At 36.8% G+C, this 27,310-nt stretch overlaps 1 protein-coding gene across 1 annotated transcript; it reads left to right on the plus strand.

Annotated features, from left to right (window-relative positions):
- Positions 1–10,498: 10,498 nt before the first annotated feature.
- LOC142523788 (uncharacterized) lies at positions 10,499–13,800 on the plus strand. The gene is made up of 4 exons (XM_075627519.1): positions 10,499–11,155; positions 11,434–12,169; positions 12,394–12,818; positions 13,648–13,800. The coding sequence occupies exons 1-4, from the start codon at positions 10,499–10,501 to the stop codon at positions 13,798–13,800; spliced, it is 1,971 nt and encodes a 656-aa protein (XP_075483634.1).
- The last annotated feature ends 13,510 nt before the right edge of the window (positions 13,801–27,310 follow it).

Genomic DNA, 27,310 nt, shown 5'->3' on the forward strand with positions numbered 1-27,310 from the left:
AAAAAGTACTTGAAATTTTTTTTTAAAAAAAAACACTCAATTTTCGGCCATGTACATTTACCACATGAAAATATTTTTATAAAATATTTTACCCTTTAAAATAAAACATCAACCAACTAGCATTTTAAAAATCAAGTGAAATGGTCGTAAAAATGAAATCGTCGCATTTTACCAAACTTAAAAAGCAATAAATTTTAAAAGTATAGCACATACTATAACCTCTCAAAAATCACTCATAGATAAAACGTCGTAAAAATATCTTTAACATAACTCAAAATCATAAATCATAACTAGTGCGGAAAACTAGCGTCGGTCCTCGGGTTATGTGCACCTCCAGTCCAGTCAGATCAACCATCAAGACCTCCAAAAACATTAACATCAAAATCACTTGCATCAATCACACCTAGTGAGTCTAAGGACTCAACATGTCATATCATTGATAACAAGTAATACGTAATACAATTAACATATAACAGTGAAAAATACTTGTACTTAAAATATCATTTTCATGAAGATGCATAAACTTAAACATTTTCGTAAAATTTTCATGATGCATAAAAACATTTTCATAAAAATATAAACATATTCATATTCATATTCGTATTCATATCCATATGTATATCCATATTCGTATCTATATTCATATTCGTATTCATGTTCATGTTCGTGTTTGTTGAATTCAGATCGTGATTGTGACTCGTATTCTTGATTGTATTGGGCGATGGATCCATATGGATCCATCTAAAGAAAACCACAGTACTGGGCGGCGGGGACACCAGCGACACTCTCACCCGTCACCTGGGGCTTGGCCAACGTATTAACATATTCATATTCGTATCACGTATTCGTATTCGTATTCGTATCACGTATTCATATTCGTATCTGTATCCAAGAAAACACGATCGTCGGGCTCCCACTGGTACCATAATCCTCACGATATTTCTAACATATTTAGTCACAATCCCTTCACGTCCTTAAACATATTATCACCACTTAATAAAAACATGCATATAATATCATTTTTATTTTGAAATCAAGCATGCAACATGTCTTTTAAATGCCCATATTTAAATCATAAAAATCATAGACATTTAAAAATCATAACTTAACATATTAAAAATCATAAACATCTATGAACAGTTTTAAAATTAACATTTTAATTTCATAAACGTTTAAAATAAACATTTAGATCATAAACATTTAAAATAAACGTTTTAGCATATTAAATCATAAAACATTAAACATATTAACGTCTTAAAAATCCATAAACATTTAAAATTGATATATTAACATATAAACATCCATAATCATTGAAAATAATCATATTAACATATAAAACAGCATTCGGGACATTGCCATGACGTTTACTAATTTTTAGGTGTAAAAAGACTGTTTTACCCCTAGACGTAAAATTTCACGTTTTTGACATTTTCTAAATTTCATTGACTCTTACATGTCCCAAATAATTATTTAAGCTTACATGAATTTTTTCATATTTTTATTTAACTTAATTCGACAACTTTTAAATTAATATTTAAATATAACGTATTAATGCATTTTAATCCCGAATTAAACAAACCTTAATATAAAATTTCCAAATTAAAAACTTAGGCTTTTAATAATTATTTAAGCTTAAACTAATTTTCCATAATTTTATAAAACATAAAACTAGGCTTTTCAATTAACTCATTAATTAGCGTTTCGTGCGGCGATTAAATCCCGAATAAATCCAAAACTCATTATTTTATTCCCAAATTTTTAACATCCTTTTATGATTTATTCTACCCTTCCAAGTTATGAGCCACACCCGTGGACCCATGGATTCAATTTTTCTTCTTTAATATTTGTTTTTGACCCTTCGATGAACACACCGAGCCATCTCCCAATTTACTCGAGCCGCGCCCGAGCCAAAACCTAGAAAATCCATCTAGGGACCCTACTGACCAAGCCCAGCCCAAAAAACCAGCCCTAGCCCGACCAAAAACGTCCTGGAAGTCGACTTAAAATTCTGCACGTGTGTGTGTTTGTAGTGTCCTTGTTGCATTGGGACTCCTAGCCGCCTAGGACTCTACCAGCCCTTAACCACCAACCACCCATGACCCTAACCTTCCCTGGACCACGCCCAAACCATACCCAGACCCTCGAGCCCACCTGCAGCAAGCCACTGAACAATACAGCAGCTGCGCACAACCCTTGCTGCTATGCACCTACCTCACGATTCTCGCCCATACAGCCAGCCCAGCCGTCCTAGACCCTGGCCCGACCCTTGTGCACCCTACTAGGACCCTAAGGACCTAGCCTAGTCCAGCCCAAAGCCCTTGGGCGAGCCTCTTTCTTCCCTGCATCAGCAATAACCTGCGCCACTCTTTACTTGCTCTCGGGTGGAGTCCTTCTTGGCAAGGACTCCTCCCAGACCCTGATTTTCGAGTCCTAGCGTGGCTAGAATTCTTCCCCGACTCAGACCATGACCCAGCCCTGACCCCAGACGAACCATGCAAGGCCTAGCCTCTTATTCCCCAAAAACCGAGCCCTCAAAACTCACCACCACCAGTTTCGGTTCCTGCTTGTTAAATTCATGTTTGTGCAACCTTTAGGTTGTGTTTTATGAACCTAAAGCTTCGTGTAAACATCCTTGATTATACTCCTAACATGGCAGCCCCTTTACCACATACAAAACATGATTTTTGGATCAAAACCCATGCTCTAAAAACTCATGTTTGAACAAAAACGAAAATAATTTAAAAGTATCACTTGATCTTCATGCAATTCATAGTTAAATACATAATATGGTGTGATGATGAGTAAACGGAGAATATGGCGTGCCTTTGCGTATTTTACGCACGAAAAACCGTTGACGACTGCGAAGAACGACGACGAACGACCGTGGCTTGATTTTCCTTGCAATATTTGAAAACTCCCTCTTGTTTGTTGATGGTGTGTGCCGTGAATTATTGGTGGTGGGGGAGAGTTTTGATAGAATTGGGGAGGTGGAGCGTGGGATGATAATGAATTAGGGTGGGGTTTTGTACATATTTTATAGTTAATAAATCATTAATTAAGCTTAGGCCCATTAGGAAGTTAATTAGGCCCAATTAAGCTCATTAGTGATTAGTTAAAATATTTAAAATAATTTTGCTTAAATAAGTTTGTGAATTTATAAGCCGGGTTGCCAAAAATTTCGTATTTTTGTTGAAAAAAACCAACACCGATAAAAATTACGTCCGGCGTATAAAATCACCTCAAAACCCCTTATTTTCAAAAATACTAAAAAGCATCACCCTTAATTTAAATAATCAAAAACAATTGTTTAATAAAAACATTTTACGTTTTTTCAGCCATCGGTCTCCGTTCCTCGATCGCAACTCGAATAACCTTTAAAAATTACATTTTAATGCAATCATGTAGAAAAATATAATTTAAACATATCAATATGCACCACATAATTAATTAATACAATTAAAACATTTAATTAAAATACAAAGGAATTTTATAATTGCATGCATGTAGTTCGCGTGGACCTTTAAATTTTCGGGGCGTTACAATCTCCCCCCCTTAAATTGAATTTCGTCCTCGAAACTCGCTTATCCTTAATAACCCAAAGTTTAGACTTAGTTCTAGTATCCCAAAAATCCACGCTTCCGCTGCGCTACTCTGATCAAACTTAAGTTCTAGAATGTCCTTACGTCTCCTTGATCCCAATTAAATTTTCTTCTAAATCCTTATTTTGCAATTGCAATTTAAAAAGACCCATAATGACTTAGTGTTATTACTATTATAACCTCGAATTTCAATTTTTCTTACAATTCCCCAATATCAAAAGATGGATGACCATACTTATCGAATATTATTTTCCTTATTTTATACCCAAAATATTCATCAACCTATAAAATTTCAATCTTAAAATCCCAAACACATCCGCTAACACCTAGTTTTTTCAAGCTTAGTATTGATTCATCCTTAAAAACCCATGATCAACATACTTTATAACACTATAACAAAGATATCCCAAGGTTCCAAATATTCTTACTAGTCTAAATCATCGAAAATTCTTATCATTTAACTCATTCAATTCTCGCTTATTGCTAAACTAGTTCCCAAATTCCTTAAAATTTCAAATTAATTCTTAATTTCCTCAAAAATCATCGTGATTGGTCCCAAATTTCAAAAAAAATCCTACGATTAATCCATAATTTCTTGGCATTCTTAATTTCCTTCTACCGTTTCCCATAACATAAATTTCGAAAATTTAAACTTATTTACCCAAAAATCAATTCTCACCTTTCATCAAAACTTAAAACCCCAATTTATATATTTCTATACTCCCGAAGTCGTTACAAATCCTCGAATCATTATTACTTATGAGTAATTCCCAAAAATTAATTCATCTAGTAACCATTAATCATAAATATTTTTTTTAGAAAAAATCTATGTGTCGCAAAACATTCATAATATTCACGATTAACTTATGGCCCAAAAGTAGAATGTCAATAGTAAAACCCAAAAATCAACATAGTCCAATTCCACAACGAAGCTAACATGCGTTGAAATCAAATAATTTCTTATTTCATATCGTAACACATATAAAAATTCTAAAGCATATAAATCATATATTACCATAAAGCTATTAAACATGTAACGTAAACATATAATTCATGTAGTCATGCAGGTAACAACATATAAATCATATCTAAAGCATGTAAAACTTACAAATTGAGGTTTGACGACTGATCCTTCTGGCGCTGATGGTGACACAACCCTTTACAGGACCTTTGCTTTGATATCAACTGAAACGTCTGCTTATTCGTTTTCTTAAAAAATACTAGAAAATTTTTTTTTTTAAAAAAAACACTCAATTTTCGGCCATGTACATTTACCACATGAAAATATTTTTATAAAATATTTTACCCTTTAAAATAAAACATCAACCAACTAGCATTTTAAAAATCAAGTGAAATGGTCGTAAAAATGAAATTGTCGCATTTTACCAAATCTAAAAAACAATAAATTTGAAAAGTGTAGCACATACTATAACCTCTCAAAAATCACTCATAGATAAAACATCGTAAAAATATCTTTAACATAACTCAAAATCATAAATCATAACTAGTGCGGAAAACTAGCGTCGGTCCTCGGGTTATGTGCACCTCCAGTCTAGTCAGATCAACCATCAAGACCTCCAAAAACATTAACATCAAAATCACTTGCATCAATCACACCTAGTGAGTCTAAGGACTCAACATGTCATATCATTGATAACAAGTAATACGTAATACAGTTAACATATAACAGTGAAAATTACTTGTACTTTTCGTAAACATTTTCATGATGCATAAAAATATTTTCATAAAAATATAAACATATTTATATTCATATTCGTATTCATATCCATATTCGTATCTATATTCATATTCGTATTCTTGTTCATCTTCGTGTTTGTTGAATTCAGATCGTGATTGTGACTCGTATTCTTGATCGTATTAGGCGATGATTCCATCTAAAGAAAACCACAGTACTGGGCGGCGGGGACACCAGTGACACTCTCACCCGTCAACTGGGCCTTGGCCAACAGTATTAACATATTCGTATTCGTATCACGTATTCGTATTCGTATCACGTATTCATATTCGTATCACGTATTCGTATCTGTATCCAAGTAAACACGATCGTGGGGCTCCCACTGGGACCATAACCCTCACGATATTTCCAACATATTTAGTCACAATCCCTTCACGTCCTTAAACATGTTATCACCACTTAATAAAAACATGCATATAATATCATTTTTATTTTGAAACAAAGCATACAACATGTATTTTAAATACCCATAATTAAATCATAAAAATCATAGACATTTAAAAATCATAACTTAACATATTAAAAATCATAAACATCTATGAACAGTTTTAAAATTAACATTTTAATTTCATAACGTTTAAAATAAACATTTCGATCATAAACATTTAAAATAAACGTTTTAGCATATTAAATCATAAAACATTGAACATATTAACGTCTTAAAAATCCATAAACATTTAAAATTGACATATTAACATATAAACATCCATTATCATTGAAAAAAATCATATTAACATATAAAACAGCATTCGGGACACTGCCATGACGTTTACTAATTTTTAGGTGTAAAAAGACCGTTTTACCCCTAGACGTAAAATTTCACGTTTTTGATATTTTCTTAATTTCATTGACTCTAACATGTCCCAAATATTTATTTAAGGTTACATGAATTTTTTCATATTTTTATTTAGCTTAATTCGATGACTTTTAAATTAATCTTTAAATATAACGTATTAATGCATTTTAATCTCGAATTAAACCAAACCTTAATATAAAATTCCCAAATTAAAAACTTAGGCTTTTAATAATTATTTAAGCTTAAACCTAATTTTCCATATATTTATAAAGCATAAAACTAGGCTTTTCAATTAACTCGTTAATTAGCGTTTCGTGCGGCGATTAAATCTCGAATAAATCCAAAACTCATTATTTTAATCCCAAATTTTTAACATAACCTTTTTATGATTTATTCTACCCCTCCAAGTCATGAGCCACACCCGTGGACCCATGGATTCAATTTTTCTTCTTTAATTTTTGTTTTTGACCCTTCGACGAACACACCGAGCCATCTCCCAATTTACTCGAGCCGCGCCCGAGCCACCTCGAGCCAAAACCTAGAAAATCCACCTAGGGACCCTACTGACCGAGCCCAGTCCAAACAACCAGCCCTAGCCCTACCAAAAACGTCCTGGAAGTCGACCTAAAATTCTTCACGTGTGTGTGTTTGTAGTGTCCTTGTTGCATTGGGACTCCTAGCCGCCTAGGACTCTACCAGCCCTTAACCACTGACCACCCATGACCCTAACCTTCCCTGGACCACGCCCAAACCATACCCAGACCCTCGAGCCCACCTGCAGTGAGCCACTGAACAATACAGCAGCTGCGCACAACCCTTGCTGCCATGCACCTACCTCACGATTCTCGCCCAAGCAGCCAGCCCAGCCATCCCAGACCCTGGCCCGACCCTTGTGCACCCTCCTAGGACCCTAAGGACCTAGCCTAGCCCAGCCCAAAGCCCCTGGCCGAGCCTCTTTCTTTCCTGCATCAGCAATAACCTGCCCCACTCTTTACTTGCTCTCGGGTGGAGTCCTTCTTGGCAAGGACTCCTCCCAGCCCCTTATTTTCGAGTCCTAGCGTGGCTAGAATTCTTCCCCGACTCAGACCATGACCCAGCCCTGACCCCAGACGAACCGTGCAAGGCCTAGCCTCTTATTCCCCAAAAACCGAGCCCTCAAAACTCACCACCACCAGTTTCGGTTCCTTCTTGTTAAATTCATGTTTGTGCAACCTTTAGGTTGTGTTTTATGAACCTAAAGCTTCGTGTAAACATCCTTGATTATACTCCTAACATGGCAGCCCCTTTACCACATACAAAACATGATTTTTGGATCAAAACCCATGCTCTAAAAACTCATGTTTGAACAAAAACGAAAATAATTTAAAAGTATCACTTGATCTTCATGCAATTCATAGTTAAATACATAATATAGTGTGATGATGAGTAAACAGAGAATATGGCGTGCCTTTGCGTATTTTACGCACGAAAAACCGTTGACGACTGCGAAGAACGACGACGAACGACCGTGGCTTGATTTTCCTTGCAATATTTGAAAACTCCCTCTTGTTTGTTGATGGTGTGTGCCGTGAATTATTGGTGGTGGGGGAGAGTTTTGATAGAATTGGGGAGGTGGAGCGTGGGATGATAATGAATTAGGGTGGGGTTTTGTACATATTTTATAGTTAATAAATCATTAATTAAGCTTAGGCCCATTAGGAAGTTAATTAGGCCCAATTAAGCTCATTAGTGATTAGTTAAAATATTTAAAATAATTTTGCTTAAATAAGTTTGTGAATTTATAAGCCGGGTTGCCAAAAATTTCGTATTTTTGTTGAAAAAAACCAACACCGATAAAAATTACGTCCGGCGTATAAAATCACCTCAAAACCCCTTATTTTCAAAAATACTAAAAAGCATCACCCTTAATTTAAATAATCAAAAACAATTGTTTAATAAAAACATTTTACGTTTTTTCAGCCATCGGTCTCCGTTCCTCGATCGCAACTTGAATAACCTTTAAAAATTACATTTTAATGCAACCATGTAGAAAAATATAATTTAAACATATCAATATGCACCACATAATTAATTAATGCAATTAAAATATTTAATTAAAATACAAAGGAATTTAATAATTGCATGCATGTTGTTCGCGTGGATCTTTAAATTTTCGGGGCGTTACATTACGTTTATGAAAAGCATGCTGTATTTATATATATGTTTCGAAAATGTTATAAAATTGTTATGTTGTGTTCAATATCCCCCATTTACTGAGTATTTCCCAAAATACTCACCCCCCTTAGAACCCTTCCCAGATTAGCCCGAAGAAGAACTCGAGGAGGAAGAGTCCGAACAATTCTGGGGATGGTGATAGTTCGAGAATTAGATTAAGTTTAAAGTTATTATTGTTATTCAGTTTTACGTTTCCGCATTAAACTATGTCGTTGTTTTTTAGGATTTCAGTATTGTGAAGACAATGGTTATTTCATTTGAGATTATGATATATAAACTAGTTTCGGTTTACATTATACTACGAAGGCTTGTTGTTTCGATTGTGTGATTGTTAAACAACGTCGGTGTCAATCCCGAGTCTCGGGGCGTGACATTTAAGTGGTATCAGAGCCGCCAGGTTCATAATCCGGGTGGGGAAGAAATTTTTCGGGAAAAATTTTCGGTGTTATTTTGAAAATCAGCCAATGCTATCCCTTCCGAAACGGCCCAACGGGCGATTTTCACGACTATGTCGTGAGGTAGGGGTCGAAATCGCGAAATTATTTCGTTTAGGCCTCCGAAACGTCGTTTTCACCGTTTTAGGAAATATATTTGTAGATCCTATAACTTCTCATAGGAAATTCCGAATTCGATTCCGTCGATTGTTCTGGAATCCTCTCGACATATGCTTCGAACCCATATGTCTAATTCCAAACTTTTCATTTTTGGAAAAAAAAATATATTTATGTAATTTTCGAAAATTTCATATATATTGCATATTGTCCCTTGTTATATACTGTCTCTTTCCGATTCAGAGCATTTCTATTTTTTTGATTTCAGGAAATGGCTCCATCTACTCCCATACGACTCCGCACCCGTGCCCAAGCTGCCATTCGTTTGAAGGAGCTTGTCATTCACTATCAGTCCCGTCAGATTCAGAGACTTAAAGCCAGACTGAGTGAGAGGAGGAGGGAGGTCGAGACTTTAGCCGCTGAGAAAGAGGAGATTCGTTTGCGCCTTAACAAGTCTATCTATTAGGGTGAGCTAGTTAGGGGTGATAACATGGACCTAAGAGATGTCATAGAGCAGTGCAAGTCTCAACATGGAAGGTTACGAGAGGATTCGGAGCTTTATCGCAAGGAGCTGGAGGAAGAGAAACAGCAGAATGCCAAAGGTAAGAGGAGATTGGAAAATTCAGGTGAGGCCGTGAACAACCTTGCGTATGTGAACCAACGTCTGACTCAGCAAGTTGGAGCACTGAAGGACCAAATCAAGCAGTAGAAACAGTACCATATACAGTATCAGCAGTATTGGAATGATGAGATGGACGCGGCTGATGCGGAGATACAGGGACTTAAGGCACAGGTGCCGCAGCTCATGGAAGAGAACGCCCAGCTCACCCATATGGTGGAGATACTGCAAGAGTAAGAGCCAGAGGAGGAACCGGAAGAAGAGGAACTGATAGAGATAGATGAGCCCATAGCAGCAGTTGGCGACGGAGAGATAGATGACTAGGCTGTCTTAGTGACCTTGCTTTATTACTAGGAGTTATTTTATCTTTATTGCTATGTTATTCAGCACGATTGTTTTCATTCAGTACTATTTGTTTCCATTCAGTTGTTCCTCGATATTCAAATTTAATAAAGTTATATTTATTTGCTTATCTCAGTTGTTCCAGCATAACTTATTTACTCAATCATGTCGTTATGCCCCGCAAATTCTTAGAAACGTTTAAAATTGTAGGAAATGGCCGGCAGACCTCCAAGACAAAACCGCAACCCTCGCTATGGTAACAACAACAATGCCAACGAAGGCGATAATGGACCGCCACCTAGGTTCAGTCTGAACCAAGCAGACCTGATGGCTATAGCCACGATCGTGGCGACAACACTGCAAGGGTTAGTGAACCCAAACGCCAATCAACCACCACCACGTCCACCACAGCATGGCATCAAGTTCCATTATGAATCACTGCGCAAGAACAGGTGCCCAACTTTTAATGGCACTACAGACCCTGAAGTTAGCCAGAGTTGGCTGTAAAGTGTGGAGACTCAGCTACGACTGTTGGAAGTCCCCGAGGCACTGAAAGTGGATGTGATAGTGCCTTTCCTGGAAGATAAAGCAGGCAAGTGGTGGGAAGCCATCTTGCCAGCCATGACGGTGGCAGGACCAATCACGTGGCATCGATTTAGAGACGCCTTCCTGAAACAGTATTATCCAGCTGAGGTCAGACTGCACAAACTGAGTGAGTTTGAAAACTTCATTCAAGCTCCGGATATGTCAGTCGTGGAATACACCTCCCAGTTCAATGCTCTTGGATCTTATGATCCGACCATTATGTCAGATGAAGCCTTGAAATTGCATCGCTTCAAGAAGGGATTGAACAGCAGAATCCAGTCGGCTTTGGCAGTCTATCAGCCAAAGAATTTTTCAGACCTGATGGGTGCAGCTATCCGAGCTGAAACGGATATCCAGCGCAGGGAGAAGGAATTTAAGAACAAAAGGCCTATGAGTAGTCAACCCCCGCGTAACGGTCAGAATTTCAAGAGGTCTAACCAGTCAGGTGGACCATCAAAAGGGCCTTCGCCTGCCACAAACTACCAAGCTATTAAGCCTTGCCCAACGTGCCACTTACGACACCTGGGAGAGTGTCGTAGAGCGAGCAGTGTCTGCTTTGGATGTGGGAAATCAGAGCACAGAATTGCAGAATGTCCTACCACCGTCAACCGACCAACAAGGCCGAATAGAGGAACTGGGCCAAATACGGGAGCAGGCCCTAGTAAACCAAAGGAGGACAAACCAAATGCCAGGGTGTGTGCAATAACGCAAGAGGAGGCAGACGACGCAAACGATGTCGTGTCAAGTACCATATTTATTCAGCAAGTGTCTGCTTATGTGTTATTTGACTGCGGTGCTACACATTCTTTTATGTCTAAGAGATTTGCTAAGAAGTTAGGATGTAAGCCGAGAAACTAAATGAGCCCTTTTGAATAGCCACACCTACAAGTAGGGCCATTGAAACATGCAAAATTTACAGAGATTGTAAGATTAGTATCATTAATCAGACTTTTAGCGCCGACTTGATACAGTTGATCATGGTCGATTTCAACATCATCTTAGAAGTGGATTGGTCAGCCAAGAACAATGCTATAGTAGATTGTAAAGGGAAGAAAGTCAAACTCATAACTCCGAATCAAGAGAAAGTCATGTACCAAGGTAAATCCAAGAAACGGAAATCACTACTTTCCGTATCTCAAGCCTGGAGAGCCATGAAATCCGGAGAGGACATCTACCTAACAATGGTCAGTGAAGTAAAAGAAGAAGTCGATCTGAAAATGGAGGACATCCCGATAGTGAGAGAGTTCCCAGATGTTATTCCAGAAGAACTCTCGGCGACGGTCCCGAACCGCGAAGTGGAGTTCGAGATCAACCTGGTTCTCGGTGCTGCGCCAATGTCTAAAGCACCTTACAGAATGGCACCAGCCGAACTCAAGGAACTGAAAGAACAACTCAAAGAATTGCTAGATAAAAGGCAAATTCGACCGAGTGTGTCCCCGTGGGGAGCTCCAGTACTCTTCGTTAAGAAAAAAGACGCGAGTATGAGATTGTACATTGATTATAGAGAACTAAACAAGATCACAATCAAGAACAGATACCCTTTAACTCGGATAGACGATTTGTTTGATCAGCTTAAAGGAGCCGCCGTCTTTTCTAACCTGGATCTGAGGACAGGTTACCATCATTTAAAGGTCAGGGTTGAAGATATCTCCAAAACAGCCTTTCGAACCAGATATGGGCATTATGAGTTCACAGTGATGCCTTTTGGTATGACAAACGCACCGGCAACATTCATGGACCTGATGAACAGAGTATTCAAGCCATTCTTGGATCAGTTCATAGTGGTATTCATCGACGACATCCTCATCTATCTCCTTATGAGACGAGCCACGAAGAGCACCTTTACCTTGCTCTGCAAACTTTAAGAGAGAATAAGCTCTATGCCAAGTTTAGCAAGTGTGAATTCTGGCTGAGGAGTGTGTCATTTCTAGGACACGTGATATCAAAAGAAGGAGTGTCAGTGGATCCAAGGAAAGTAGAGGCAATTACAGAATGGCCAAAACCGAAGAACGCCACCGACATAAGAAGCTTTCTTGGATTGGCAGGTTACTACCGGATGTTTGTCGAAGGGTTCCCCTCGATAGCCGTGCCACTGACGAAACTCACACAGAAAAATTCTAAATTCATTTGGAATGAGAATTGTGAGAAGAGTTTCCAGACACTGAAAGAAAAACTCGCATCCACGCCAGTATCGATCCTGCCTGAAGAGAATAAAGATTTCACTATTTACAGTGACGCCTCTGAGGACGGTCTAGGATGCGTACTAAAGCAAGAAGGAAGAGTGATCGCTTACGCATCAAGGCAGTTGAAACCGCACGAGCAGAACTATCCTACCCATGACCTAGAGCTGGCAGCGGTTGTCTTCGCCTTAAAAATTTGGAGGCACTATCTCTATGGTGCTAAATGTGAAATCTTCAGAGACCATCAGAGCCTCAAGTACTTGTTCACCCAAAAGGAGCTGAATATGAGGCAAAGATGATGGATCGAACTTCTGAAGGACTATGACTTGACCATAAGCTACCATCCGGGTAAAGCAAACAAAGTGGCTGATGCGCTAGGTCGGAAGGGCCCAGGCAAGGTAACTCTAGATTCCCTCTCGGCCCATCCATGTCTGCAAGAGACCGTCAAGTTAAACCAAGATCGAGACCCGGTACTGACTAAACTTTAGGAGCAAGTGAGAGAAGGGAAGTCTCAGGATCATCAGATTGATGACAAGGGAATCTTATGGATGAAAAGAAGACTGTGTGTGCCCGACAGTAATGATCTTTGCCAAAAGATAATGGCAGAGGCGCACAAATCTAAATTCTCAGTCCATCCAGGCAGTACGAAAATGTACAGAGACCTCACGAATAATTTCTGGTGGAATGACATGAAAAGAGATGTAGCTGAATTCGTCTCCAGATGTCAGATATGCCAGCAGGTCAAGGCAGAACATCAGCGACCTGGAGGATTACTGCAACCTCTGGAAATTCCCGAGTGGAAATGGGAGCATATTTCCATGGACTTTGTGGTAGGATTGTCGAAGTCTAAGAAAAGCCACGACGGTATATGGGTGATCGTAGACTCACCAAAACTGCACACTTCCTACCCGTCCGCATGAACTACAATCTCGACAAGTTGGCTTCACTATACATGGACAACATCGTGAGGCTGCATGGAGTGCCAATGAGCATCTTATCTGATAGAGACCCGAGGTTCGTCTCACGGTTTTGGAAGAGCTTTCAAGAGGCCATGGGAATGAAAGTGACCCTAAGTACGGCCTATCATCCTCAAACCGATGGGCAAACAGAGAGAACCATCCAAACCTTAGAAGATATGCTGCGAGCATGCGCTCTTGAGTTCAGCAGCAACTGGAGCACTCATTTACCCTTGATCAAGTTTGCTTACAACAACAGCTATCACAGCAGCATCGGAATGGCTCCATACGAAGCTCTCTATGGAAGGAAATGTCGATCGCCACTTTTTTGGGATGAAGTGGGAGAGAAAGCTATAGTGGGACCCGAACTAGTACAGATGACCGTGGACAAGGTTAAGATCGTTCGGGAAAAGCTCAAGGCAGCTCAAGACCGACAGAAGAGTTGGGCAGATCTGAAAAGGAGGCCTGTAGAGTTCAACGTGGGCGAGAAGGCTTATGTGAAAGTCTCGCCTATGAGAGGTGTTGTCCGATTCAGTAAGGCGGGGAAACTAAACCCTCAATATGTTGGACCCTTCGAAATCCTGGAAAAAGTAGGCACGCTAGCATGCAGACTGGCGCTGCCACCAAACATGTCAAGAATCCATAACATGTTCCACGTGTCCCAACTAAGGAAGTACATTCCAGACCCAAGTCACGTGTTGGAGGTAGAACCACTCTTAATCGAAGGGAACCTGGGAGAAGAACTGAAGTACGAAGAAGTCCCCATCAGAATTGTGGACACCAAAGAACAAGCTCTGAGACTGACGTATTATTTCCTACGTCAAAGTGCAGTGGTCCAACCATACAGAGCGAGAAGCAACTTGGGAAGTGGAAGAGAAGATGCGAAAGGATTATCCCTACCTATTTGGTGACCAAGCCAACTCAAGTTTCGAGGACGAAACTTCTCATAAGGAGGGAGAGATGTGAGGACCGGATATTTTTTCCTAGTAATCAACCTTGTAACTAAATATTTTAAAGGAAATGTTAGGATTTTTATTTTTGATACATATATTGTGAAGAGATATATGAGAATTAATTGGAAATACAAGATCAAGTCATTAAATTAAGCATAATTTAGAATTTAGGATAATAATTCAAGATCATGGAAGATTTGGGGAAGGTAAGGACATAAGGAAACTAAATAATGCATGATTGGTGGGATACAACTCTAGATTTCGAAATTTCCCACTAGATTATATGACTCATTGTGGTAATGGATAGATACATGGTTACTTGGAAGCAAATAATCAAAGATTGCTCAAAATCCTCCCCACATAGCAACCCAAATTTCGAATCAATGGAGGCAAGGAGATCAAGGAATAAATCTCCCCATTTTGGTAGCTGAATTTTCGAAATTTAGCAAGGAGATTTGGAGTCAATATTGTAAGATTGAGGCAATTTTTAGCATGATTTAGATACCATACTTACACCCCTACTCCTCCCTTATAAATAGTGCATCAACCCTAGCCATGCTCACACCACAATTTTGAAATCCTAGAGCTGAAAAGCTCGAAAATTCCAGCAGCTTGTCCTAGCCGAAACCCTGCACAAAATCGTCCAAGAAAGCCAAGCCGAAGTGCCGCCGAGTGAAGAGCAAGGAACGATCCACTTTGAGAAGCCAAGCACCTAAGTTTTTAGCATCAATAATTATAATAAGTGGGCTTGTTTTTAAAATTTAAATTTCGGTTTTATGCATATGAAATTTCGGTTTTTGGTTTTAAAAATTCGGTCGAGCTCCGTCTCCCGTCTATACGTTTTTTTAAGAAAGTTGTCACGTGTATGTGTTGACACTGTGAGGATTCCCTGAAAATGGGTGGAATTCCAACATATGGCCCTTCACGGTGGGATAGAACTGTTTTATGGCCTCGCCCCTTTAGATGATTAAAACTTAGGGACTGACGTCAATAAACCGTTAAAGGTGAAAATCGCAGTGTTTTTATGTTATGGATACGATGTTACGTTTATGAAAAGCATGCTGTATTTATATATATGTTTCGAAAATGTTATAAAATTGTTATGTTGTGTTCAATATCCCACATTGACTGAGTATTTCCCAAAATACTCACCCCTTTTACAACCCTTCCCAGATAAGCCCGAAGAAGAACTCGAGGAGGAAGAGTCCGAACAATTCTGGGGATGGTGATAGTTCGAGAATTAGATTAAGTTTAAAGTTATTATTGTTATTCAGTTTTACGTTTCCGCATTAAACTATGTCGTTTTTTTTAGATTTCATTATTGTTAAGACAATGGTTATTTCATTTGAGATTATGATATATAAACTGATTTCGGTTTACACTATACTACGAAGGCTTGTTGTTTCGATTGTGTGATTGTTAAACAACGCCAGTGTCAATCCCGAGTCTCGTGGCATGATATTTCGGGTGTAAAATGATCGTTTTACCCGTAGTAGCATAATTTTTCGTATTTATCCTTAGACCTCGAAAGGACATCCTAAATCATTCCAAACTTAACATATAACCTTAAAACACTCCCATAAATATTTCTTAGGCTTAAAACTTAGGTTTTTGATAGATTCTCCGATTCGTTTTTAAACTTAGGCGTACTTCCCGGTTTTGACTCGTATGTACTCGAAACTTAACCAAATTTTACCAAACTTGAACCAAAACTTAACAACACCTAATTAAGCCATATTCTACCCAAATAAAGCCCATTAAGTCCCTTGAACACATCTAGGAAGCTACTGAATTTTTCTGCACCAAGACTTCTAGTTTTAATATGATTCAAACATAGGCTAATATCGACTCCAGCCCTTAACCACCATGTCCAGCCTCTACCCAACCCATTCAAGCAAGGCCCTACCCGCGCCCCTATATGCCATCCATGACACCAAAAAGGCTAGCACCCTTCACCCTTCCCTTCTAGCCCTTGCACAGCCCGTATAAGACCATGACTAGACTCTCTTAGGACTATTGAACACATCCCAACAACAGCTAAGAGCCGTGTGCTTTTAGGAACCATAGCAAAAAAACCTAGCCCATGAAACTCAATATTTTCGTTCATGTTGCTACCCTATCTTGTCCAGCCATTAAACATGCACCTAAGAACCCTTAAACATGTGGAAAAACGTTCCTTCTCATAGTCTTACCATGGCAGCCCCTTTGTGCATCACAACCATAATTTTTAATGCATAAAAATCAAATTTTTGGTATGCACAAGCCATAAAAACGAAAATACATGGAGAGATTCATATTTTTCATGCACACATGATTAAACATACATAATATGGTGTCAAAGATGAGAAAAGGAAGAAGTATGGCGTGCCTTTGCGTTTAAAACGCTCGAAATACGAATACCGTAGCTGTGAAAGTCGGCGACGAACGAAGTACGATTTCTATTTTTTTTACCATTTTTTCTTGCCAAAACTCTACCAAAAACCCACCTTGGGATGCACGGGAGTCGGGTGATCATTGTTAGAAGGAAGAACGATGAAGAAAATCGAAGAACAGATGAACAAAAAAATTTGAAACTTCCCCCTTGCAAGTCCTTGAAGGTTCGGCCGTTACTGTTGTTTGAATTTGACGTGAAGTGTTTGTGTGTGTTTCGGCGTGTACGTGTGTGTGTTTAGGTGTTTATGTGTGTGTGTGTGTGTTTAGGTGTTTAGGTGTGTGTAGGGCTCTTTTAAAAAGAATTTAAAAAGGTTTCCTTAACACTTAATTAATGAGCTTAATTAGGCCCATTAAGATTAATAAAATCATTAGGCCTTAAATTAAGTGATTTAAAAATATCTATTTACAAAGAAATCCTTTATGAAATATATAAAATCCCTTGCTCCGACTAATTAATTTAAACTTTACCTTAACAATTTTAAATTATTAAAATATTTAAAATAATATTTTCTTAACAAAAAAATACAATTTTAACTTTCAAATCTTTAACATCTTAATCGTCTACGGTCCTCCGTTTCGGCCACCTATCGATATTCGTCTGAAAACTTTAAATTATTAATTCAAGCAAAATTGCACAATTAATCATTTAGTCACTCAAAATATATCATTCACGCATCTAAAATCATTTAATTAAAATATTTTAGTAATTTAATAATTTTCATACATGCGGTCTGCGTGAATTGATTTTCGGGCGTTACAGATAAATCACATTGTTATCGAATTCATATGCATTTCTCGATATACCAATGGTTGTAGATTTGATCGGGATATATATAATGGCCCGAAAATTCGTGTTTGAAAATTTGCGGAAAAATTAAAAATTTTCTTTTTAAATGATTAAAATGTCTCGTTCATAAAATAAACTGATAAATAAAGTTTTATGTTCGAAATGGCAGCGGAAGTAAATGTTTGTTTGTAAAAATAATAATTTAAAATAATCCAGCAACGTGAAAAATGTTTGATCATAAAATAGTAAATGCTGAAAAAATGAGGTCCTCGGGTCCCACTACTGCCGACTCGAGCTGGCTCACTGGTCCCCGCCCTCGATCCCGACATCATCAGTACTTACAACAATCAAGTATAGTGAGTCTAAAGACTCATCTTGCATATATCGTAAATAACAAGCAAATAAATAATAAAATCGCATGTAAGTTAAAATATCTTGTCATGAGGCATAACGTAAAATATTGTGTCCTGATTAATTATAATACGTGCATAACTGAACTGAAAATCATAAGTAAAAATGTTTGCTCCTTGGAGCCCTGTAATGAAATAGCTTGTAATAATTTTCTGGTGAGATTATGGTCTACGCAAGTAGCTCCTGAACTGAACTGAACTGACCGGTAACTTAAGACCGGGACCGGTAACTGACGACCAGGTGAAGTAATGAGCGTCTGATCAGACTAATGCCACAGTATACTGGGTGGTACAACTGAACTGACCGGTAACTGGCGACCGGGTGAAATAATAATCCCATGATAGTGAAATGGCCACAAGCAATATCGCATAATTCTCAAAATGAATATTTTATATTTTTATGCACGTAATATAATTAAATGGCGTAATTAAATATCCTGTAATAATTTTACCACATGGGTTGAATCGTTCCCAGGCTCGCTGCGACTTAAATCTAACATGAAAAATATGCAAAAAGATTTATTTGACCAAACTATGCAATTAAATCCGAAAACGCAGCAATTACGCCCAACGACTTCGTATTTAATCATGACTCCTTACCAACCCGAACCAACACTGTACCATCATATAGTCATGATTGAAATACGCCTAAAATGATGAAATAATACTCCTAAATTTACAGTACTCGAAATTTAGTGAATGGAGGCCAAAAACATGAAACGCTCTTTCGAGAGTCACTTTGGCACATTGCACCGTAAATTCTCGTACGACCTCTAAACTTGACCAAATAACAAACGGCCAAAAACATGACCTTTCTAACTCAATGAGGTACTGTCCAGTCCAAGGCCATAGACTAAAAGCCCACCAAGAACTCGAAACACACCCCTGAACCACAGCACACTTGCTGTAAAAAATTACAGCAGCGGTGTTTGCGTTTCCTTGCGTCGTTTGCAAGGCTAATGGCCATTGGGGCTTGAACCACTGACTAGAACCTCTCACCAACATCCTAGGGAATGGTTTGAACCATGGCTAAGGGCCCTAGGCCAGCCACAATCAAAACCACACCATGAATCAACCAAAACTTCCCCACCGAGAGCCAAACCTGCGCGTGGGCTGTTGCAATCGTTCTTGCTGTCATGGACCATTCCAGTGGCCATTTGATTGACCATGGTACGATCTAGACATCCAGAGGTATGGAGAGAACTAGGGCTAAGGGCCAAAGGCAAACCGAGATTAACCCCAACCATCAAAATCAAAAAGTACACATGCAGAAAAGGGGAAAGGGTCGAAGGGGCTGTTCTTGTATTTTTATTTGAAAACCGATTCCGTCATGGACCAAGCCTCAAAAGGGCGACTTGGTCATGTTTAGACATAACAAGTAGATGTTCTAACCATGGCTATAGCCCATAGGGCAGCCAAGATCAGAACCATCAACCTTGACAGCAAAACCGAAAAATCGAAGCACAATATGACACTAGAGGGGAGTTGCTGTCATTTCTGAATTTCCAGCGGGTATGGGGCTTGAACGAATGGACCAATATGATCCTAACATGTCTTAGTGCGTGTCTAGATGCAGCCTTGGGAGCCTGGACACGAGCCAACCGCCTGAAACCATCAAAACAGCCAAAACCGTGAAGCATGAAGAACCCCAAAAAAAACTGTGCAGAAGTCTGTGATCATGTTGCTGAAAAATTTCGGTTCTTGGCTATAAATCATGATCATGTAATGTTTTAAAAATCATATTATGACTTGATTGAAGAGCAAGGAAAAATATACACATGCTTGGATTTCGTTTGAAAAGAAAACGAATTAATACGACGACACGGCGCGGCGGAGGCGGAGTTCTCTTCTCTTGTTTTCTCTTTTATTTTTCTTGTGTTTTCTCTCTTATTTCTCCCAAGTTTCTCACGTTTTTTGTGAAGTTTTTACTCTGAAATTTCGAAAATGGGGAGGGGAGGAAAGTCTAGGAAGATAAATGGGAGGTTGATAGATGAATGTGAATTAAAATGGCAAGATAAATCTTTCTATCTTCTAGTTTGTTAGATGGTTGATATCAAAAGATTTTTGACGGATATTTCTAGGGTGTATTTGGTCGATCATGGGGTCTAGGAACAAGGGAGAAATATTGCTTAATTAATTATTTGATTGTGATTTAAAAGTGGGGGGAATATCTACCTAGAAAAAGACTAAGGGTAAGATAATAAAGAATGAGTTGTCCAACTAATTAAAATCTTTAAAAATAAAGGAGGGAAATATTGCTAAATAAACATTATAGAATATTGCTTAAATAAATAATTAGTGGTGAATAAAATTTAGGGAATTATTTTACAAGAAAAGGTAAGGAAAGATATTAAAGAAATGGGTTGTCAAATATTTTTAAATTAATTAAAGGTGATGGCCGATTTTATTAGATAAAGTAGGGTAAGAAATTGATTAATTATTAATTAAATGAGGATTTAAAATTAAGGGATTATCTACCATGAAATGGATATAGAAAGGAATCAAAGTTGAGTTGCAAATCAAAAACTAAATCTTTTAGAAATGGGGTGGCCGAAAATTAGAATAAAAATGGAGGAAAATATTTCTTAAATCTTGTATTTTAATTCTTTATAGTTTTATCTACCCATTAAATATTTTAGTGAATTAATAAATTAATTATGGAATAACATTATCTTGCATGCATGGCTAAATCTTTAAATTAAATTGCTAACATGTTAAGTTGAAATTTCTTAATTAAAATAAGCCTAGATTAACTTATCTCAATTGGTCACATATTTTAATTTAGGCTTTTAATTAAATTATTGGACATAAAGAATTTATTTACTACTTATCTCAAGTTAATTAAATAAATCCTTAAACTTTCTTTTATCTTGAAATAAATTATTCTTTATCTTAAATAAAATTCTAGGAATAATTTCTTAATATTAAATTTTATCTCAATACTCCAACTCCAGTCAGGCCTCACTTATTTAACTGAAAAGGTAGCAACTAAACTACTGCATGAAATAAATAAATTTAAAGAAAAGAATTTAAATACTCATGAAATAAATCATTTTAATTTAAATACTAGAATTATGCATGGCTTCTACGTAGTCTGATTTACGGGATCTACAACCCTTACCCCCTTAAAAGAAATTTCGTCCTCGAAATTCGCTTATCCTTGATAAACAAAAAGTTTAGACTCTTAATTCTAGAATCCTAATAATCCACGTGTTCGATGCGCTAATCTGATAAGATAAATATTAAGCTGTCCTTACGTTTCCTTAATCCTAAATAAATTTGTCTAACAAAATCCTCGTTTGTTACTCGCAACTTAAAACAACTTTTGGTAACGTATTTCTATTCAACTATAGCCCCGAATTTTGACTTATCCCGCAATTCCTCATACTCAAGGTAGATGTTCAAATTTAACTCGTCTTACTTTCCTTATAATATACCCAAGATTTTCATTGATCTATTATATTCCAATATTGAAATCTTAACAGAATCCCTTCTTAGTTTTATTGAATTCAAGATATGTTAAAGCTTCAAGTCCAAGTATTGGCATTCATGCAGTTCGACTTAAGAGGTCTTAGTAAAGCACTTAAAAATTTAAACCTTATCTCAACCCCATAATAATATTAGACTAAGATCCTTGAATCAAATCTTTGTCTTACCGCACCAACCTTACATAACCTAACTATTTAGAAGTACATCCCAATATAACGTTGTTGCAAATCTTAAGTTCGAGTGGTCTTAATCCATAAAACCCAAAATATACGATACCGATCTTTCACCTAAATAATAAAATTATTCTAGCACAAATTACATGCTTAAACTATTTCCTTTTCAATTAGAATAAAGTTGAGATCTAAGACCCTTGGACTTTCCTTATTGAAGCGAACGTCGCACCCTTACGTATCTTTAATGCTTAATTAATACTAGCGTATAAAACTTAATAAATTAGCTCATTGTAGCATTAGACTACCTCTAATAAATCAATTTCACTTATAACCCATAGAACTCTAGAATCCCCATATCAAGCTTTTAGATTCCTTACTTGATACAAATCTTAATATTAATCAATTGATAACTTATATTGAACACAACTAATTCCCTTTTGTTTTTATTTCACTCAAAATTTCCGTATGAACAAATATCCCATAAATTTGAAATTCAAACTTACCTAATCCAAATAGTTTTTAATAAAATAATTCCAATACGCATATCCGTTTAGTCCCAAGTTTGTTAATGACTTCCAAAATTTCTCAAGACAAAGTGTCCACCTCACCTCTTACGTGCGTCTACCAATTAAACTAATCATCATCGTACCCAACTTTCCTAAAAATTTTAAATTCTCACAAGGTATAATCTTAACTGTTAAGATCATGACTAAAACTTATGACACATCAAACTTATGTTACCAAAAATTTACTAACTCCATGTTTATCCTTATAACTTAACTAGCCGATTAAATTTACCTTAAATCATCATTAATTTAAATCCTTAATTTGCCACAACATGATTTCACTAACGCTTAAATTTTCACGCATAAGATTGATTCATCCTACAATGTCCTTGGTTACCATTCATTATAACATTATAATCCAAATATCTAAATATTCTATATCTCCTTCGAGCCTAAATAACCGAAAATTCCTACCATTTAAACCGTTCAATTCTCACTTACTACTAAATAAGTTCTCAAATTTCTTAAAATTGTAAAATTAATTCTTACTTTCCTCGAATAGCATCAATTTTTTTTTCCTAAATCTCGAAAATTTCACAATTATCCATGAGTACTCAGTATTCCCAATTTCATTTTATAGATTTCCCGCATCATAAGGTTCAATAGCCTTAAGTTTGTTAAACCAAAAATTAATTCCCATAACACGTCTTACATTTCTATAAATACTTAAAATCCCAAGTGTTCCGCAAAAGTTCGCATTTAATCCTTAAAATTTTAAAAATTGCAATCTGACCCTTACAGTTCTCCAAATTTACATTTTGGCCCTACAACTCTTCGAAATTTGCATCATTGTCCCCATAAAATTTTCCATCTTTACCTCATTAAACTTTTAGATTCTCGAACTCGAAATTTAATCCCAAAATTTGGTAAATTCGAAAATAGTCCCTTAGAATTTTATTTTTGAACCTAGGTCCTCAAATCATTGGTTATTACAATTAGGTCCTTAAAATTCTCAATTTCTGCAATTCAATCCTTAAATTCAACTATATAGAGCATGCATCCTAAATAAATTCTCATAATTAATCTTACATTTCCATAGATACTTAAAATCCTCAAATTGTACATTTATAATCCTAAAGATTGTCGTAGTCTTTGAATCGCTATTGCTTATATGAAATCCTCAAAAATTTACTCGACTAGCAACCAAGAATTATCAATAATTTCTTAGAAATTCTACAAGTCTCAAAAGCATTCATAATTTTCAAGATTAACTTATAACCCATAAGGAGGACATCAACACTACTGACCTAAAAATTAATATAGTCAAATCATTTTCAACCTCTCCTAAAGCCCAATATTCGAATTCTTAGACATGTCCAATTCCAAACGTACCCAACATGCATAATTCCATAATTTATTTTTAAATTTAAATAAACACTTAACAATTAAAATATGAACGTAAAATATTTTATGGAAACATGCTTTAAATAAAATGCGTAAATGTAACCTTACAGACCGAAGGCGTGACTTCGTGAGATTCTCGAGGTCAGTAGTAGTACAACCATATACAGAACCATTGCTCTGATACCAGCTATAATGGCCCGAAAATTCGTGTTTGAAAATTTGCGGAAAAATTAAAAATTTTCTTTTTAAATGATTAAAATGCCTTGTTCATAAAATAAACTGATAAATAAAGTTTTATGTTTGAAATGGCAGCGGAAGTAAATGTTTGTTTGTAAAAATAATAATTAAAAATAATCCAGCAACGTGAAAAATGTTTGATCATAAAATAGTAAATGCTGAAAAATGAGGTCCTCGGGTTCCACTACTGCCGACTCGAGCTGGCTCACTGGTCCCCGCCCTCGATCCCGACATCATCAGTACCTACAACAATCAAGTCTAGTGAGTCTAAAGACTAATCATGCATATATCGTAAATAACAAGTAAATAAATAATAAAATCGCATGTAAGTGAAAATATCTTGTCATGAGGCATAACGTAAAATATTGTGTCCTGATTAATTATAATACGTGCATAACTGAACTGAAAATCATAAGTGAAAATGTTTGCTCCTTGGAGCCCTGTAATGAAATAGCTTGTAATAATTTTCTGGTAAGATTATGGTCTACGCAAGTGGCCCCTGCACTGAACTGAACTGAACTAAACTGACCGGTAACTGACGATCGAGGTGAAGTAATGAGCGTCTGATCAGACTAATGCCACAGTATACTAGGTGGTACAACTGAACTGACTGGTAACTGGCGACCGGGTTAAATAATAATCCCATGATAGTGAAATGGCCACAAGCAATATCGTATAATTCTCAAAATGAATATTTTATATTTTTATGCACGTAATATAATTAAATGGCGTAATTAAATATCTTGTAATAATTTTAACACATGGGTTGGATCGTTCCCAGGCTCGCTGCGACTTGAATCTAACATGAAAAATATGCAAAAAGATTTATTTGACCAAACTATGCAATTAAATCCGAAAACGCGGCAATTACGTCCAACGACTTCGCATTTAATCACGAATCCGTACCAACCGAACCAACATATAGTCATGATTTAAATACGCCTAAAATGATGAAATAATGCTCCTAAATTTACAGTACTCGAAATTTAGTGAATGGAGGCCAAAAACATGAAACGCTCTTTCGAGAGTCACTTTGGCACATTGCCCCGTAAATTCTCGTACGACCTCTAAACTTGACCAAATCACAAACGGCCAAAAACATGACCTTCCTAACTCAATGAGGTACTGTCTAGTCCAAGACCATAGGCTAAAAGCCCACCAAGAACTCGAAACACACACCTGAACCACAACACACTTGCTGTCAAAAATTACAGCAGCGGTGTTTGCGTTTCCTTGCGTCGTTTGCAAGGCTAATGGCCATTGGGGCTTGAACTACCGACCAGAACCTCTTATCAACATCCTAGGGAATGGTTTGAACCATGGCTAAGGGCCCTAGGCCAGCCACAATCCAAACCACACCATGAATCAACCGAAACTTCCCCACCGAGAGCCAAACCTGCGCGTGGGCTGTTGCAATCGTTCTTACTGTCACGGACCATTCCAGTGGCCATTTGATTGACCATGGCATGATCTAGACATCTAGAGGTATGGAGCGAACAAGGGCTAAGGGCCAAAGGCCAACCGAGATTCACCCCAACCATCAAAACCGAAAAGTACACATGCAGAAAAGGGGAAAGGGTCGAAGGGGCTGTTCTTGTGTTTTTATTTGAAAACCGATTCCATTATGGACCAAGCCTCGAAAGGGCGACTTGGTCATGTCTTAGACATAACAAGGAGATGTTCTAACCATGGCTATAGCCCATAGGACAGGCAAGATCAGAACCATCAACCTTGACAGCAAAACCGAAAAATCGAAGCACAATATGACACTAGAGGGGAGTTGCTGTCATTTCTGAATTTCCAGCGGGTATGGGGCTTGAACGAATGGACCAATATGATCCTAACATGTCTTAGTGCGTGTCTAGATGCAGCCTTGGGAGCCTGGACACGAGCCAACCGCCTGAAACCATCAAAACAGCCAAAACCGTGAATCATGAAGAACCCCAAAAAAAACTGTGCAGAATTCTGTGATCATGTTGCTGAAAAATTTTGGTTCTTGGCTATAAATCATGATCATGTAAGGTTTTAAAAATCATATTATGACTTGATTGAAGAGCAAGGGAAAATATACACATGCCTGGATTTCGTTTGAAAAGAAAACGAATTAATACGACGACACGGCGCGGCGGAGGCGGAGTTCTCTTCTCTTGTTTTCTCTTTTATTTTTCTTGTGTTTTCTCTCTTATTTCTCCCAAGCTTCTCACGTTTTTTGTGAAGGTTTTTACTCTGAAATTTCGAAAATGGGGAGGGGAGGAAAGTCTAGGAAGATAAATGGGAGGTTGCTAGATGAATGGGAATTAAAATGGCCAGATAAATCTTTCTATCTTCTAGTTTGTTAGATGCTTGATATCAAAAGATTTTTGAAGGATATTTCTTGGTTGTATTTGGTCGATCATGGGGTCTAGGAACAAGGGAGAAATATTGCTTAATTAATTATTTGATGGTGATTTAAAAGTGGGGGGAATATCTACCTAGAAAAAGACTAAGGGTAAGATAATAAAGAATGAGTTGTCCAACTAATTAAAATCTTTAAAAATAAAGGAGGGAAATATTGCTAGATAAACATGGTAGAATATTGCTTAAATAATTAATTAGTGGTGAATAAAATTTAGGGAATTATTTTACAAGAAAAGGTAAGGAAAGATATTAAAGAAATGGGTTGTCAAATATTTTTAAATTGATTAAAGGTGATGGCCGATTTTATTAGATAAAGTAGGATAAGAAATTGATTAATTATTAATTAAATGAGGATTTAAAATTAATGGATTATCTACCATGAAATGGATATGGAAAGTAATCAAAGTTGAGTTGCAAATCAAAAACTAAATCTTTTAGAAATGGGGTGGCCGAAAATTAGAATAAAAATGGAGGAAAATATTTCTTAAATCTTGTATTTTAATTCTTTAGAGTTTTATCTACCCATTAAATATTTTAGTGAATTAATAAATTAATTATGGAATAACATTATCTTGCATGCATGGCTTAATATTTAAATTAAATTGTTAACATGTTAAGTTGAAATTTCTTAATTAAAATAAACCTAGATTAACTTATCTCAATTGGTCACATATTTTAATTTAGGCTTTTAATTAAATTATTAGACATAAAGAATTTATTTACTACTTATCTCAAGTTAATTAAATAAATCCTTAAACTTTCTTTTATCTTGAAATAAATTATTCTTTATCTTAAATAAAATTCTAGGAATAATTTCTTAATATTAAATTTTATCTCAATACTCTAACTCCAGTCCGGCCTCACTTATTTAACTGAAAAGGTAGCAACTAAACTACTGCATAAAATAAATAAATTTAAAGAAA

This window comes from Primulina tabacum, chromosome 14 (genome assembly GCF_025594145.1).
Source record: "Primulina tabacum isolate GXHZ01 chromosome 14, ASM2559414v2, whole genome shotgun sequence".
NCBI classification, from domain to species: domain Eukaryota; kingdom Viridiplantae; phylum Streptophyta; class Magnoliopsida; order Lamiales; family Gesneriaceae; genus Primulina; species Primulina tabacum.

What these genes read in the sequence shown, in the direction of transcription:
- LOC142523788 (XM_075627519.1), top strand. Translation starts at nt 10,499, where the DNA reads ATGACGGTGGCAGGACCAATCACGTGGCATCGATTTAGAGACGCCTTC. An exon ending in AGGACAAACCAAATGCCAGG is followed by an intron (nt 11,156 to 11,433) that starts GTGTGTGCAATA and finishes GACTTGATACAG; the next exon opens with TTGATCATGGTCGATTTCAA. An exon ending in GTTCACAGTGATGCCTTTTG is followed by an intron (nt 12,170 to 12,393) that starts GTATGACAAACG and finishes TGTCATTTCTAG; the next exon opens with GACACGTGATATCAAAAGAA.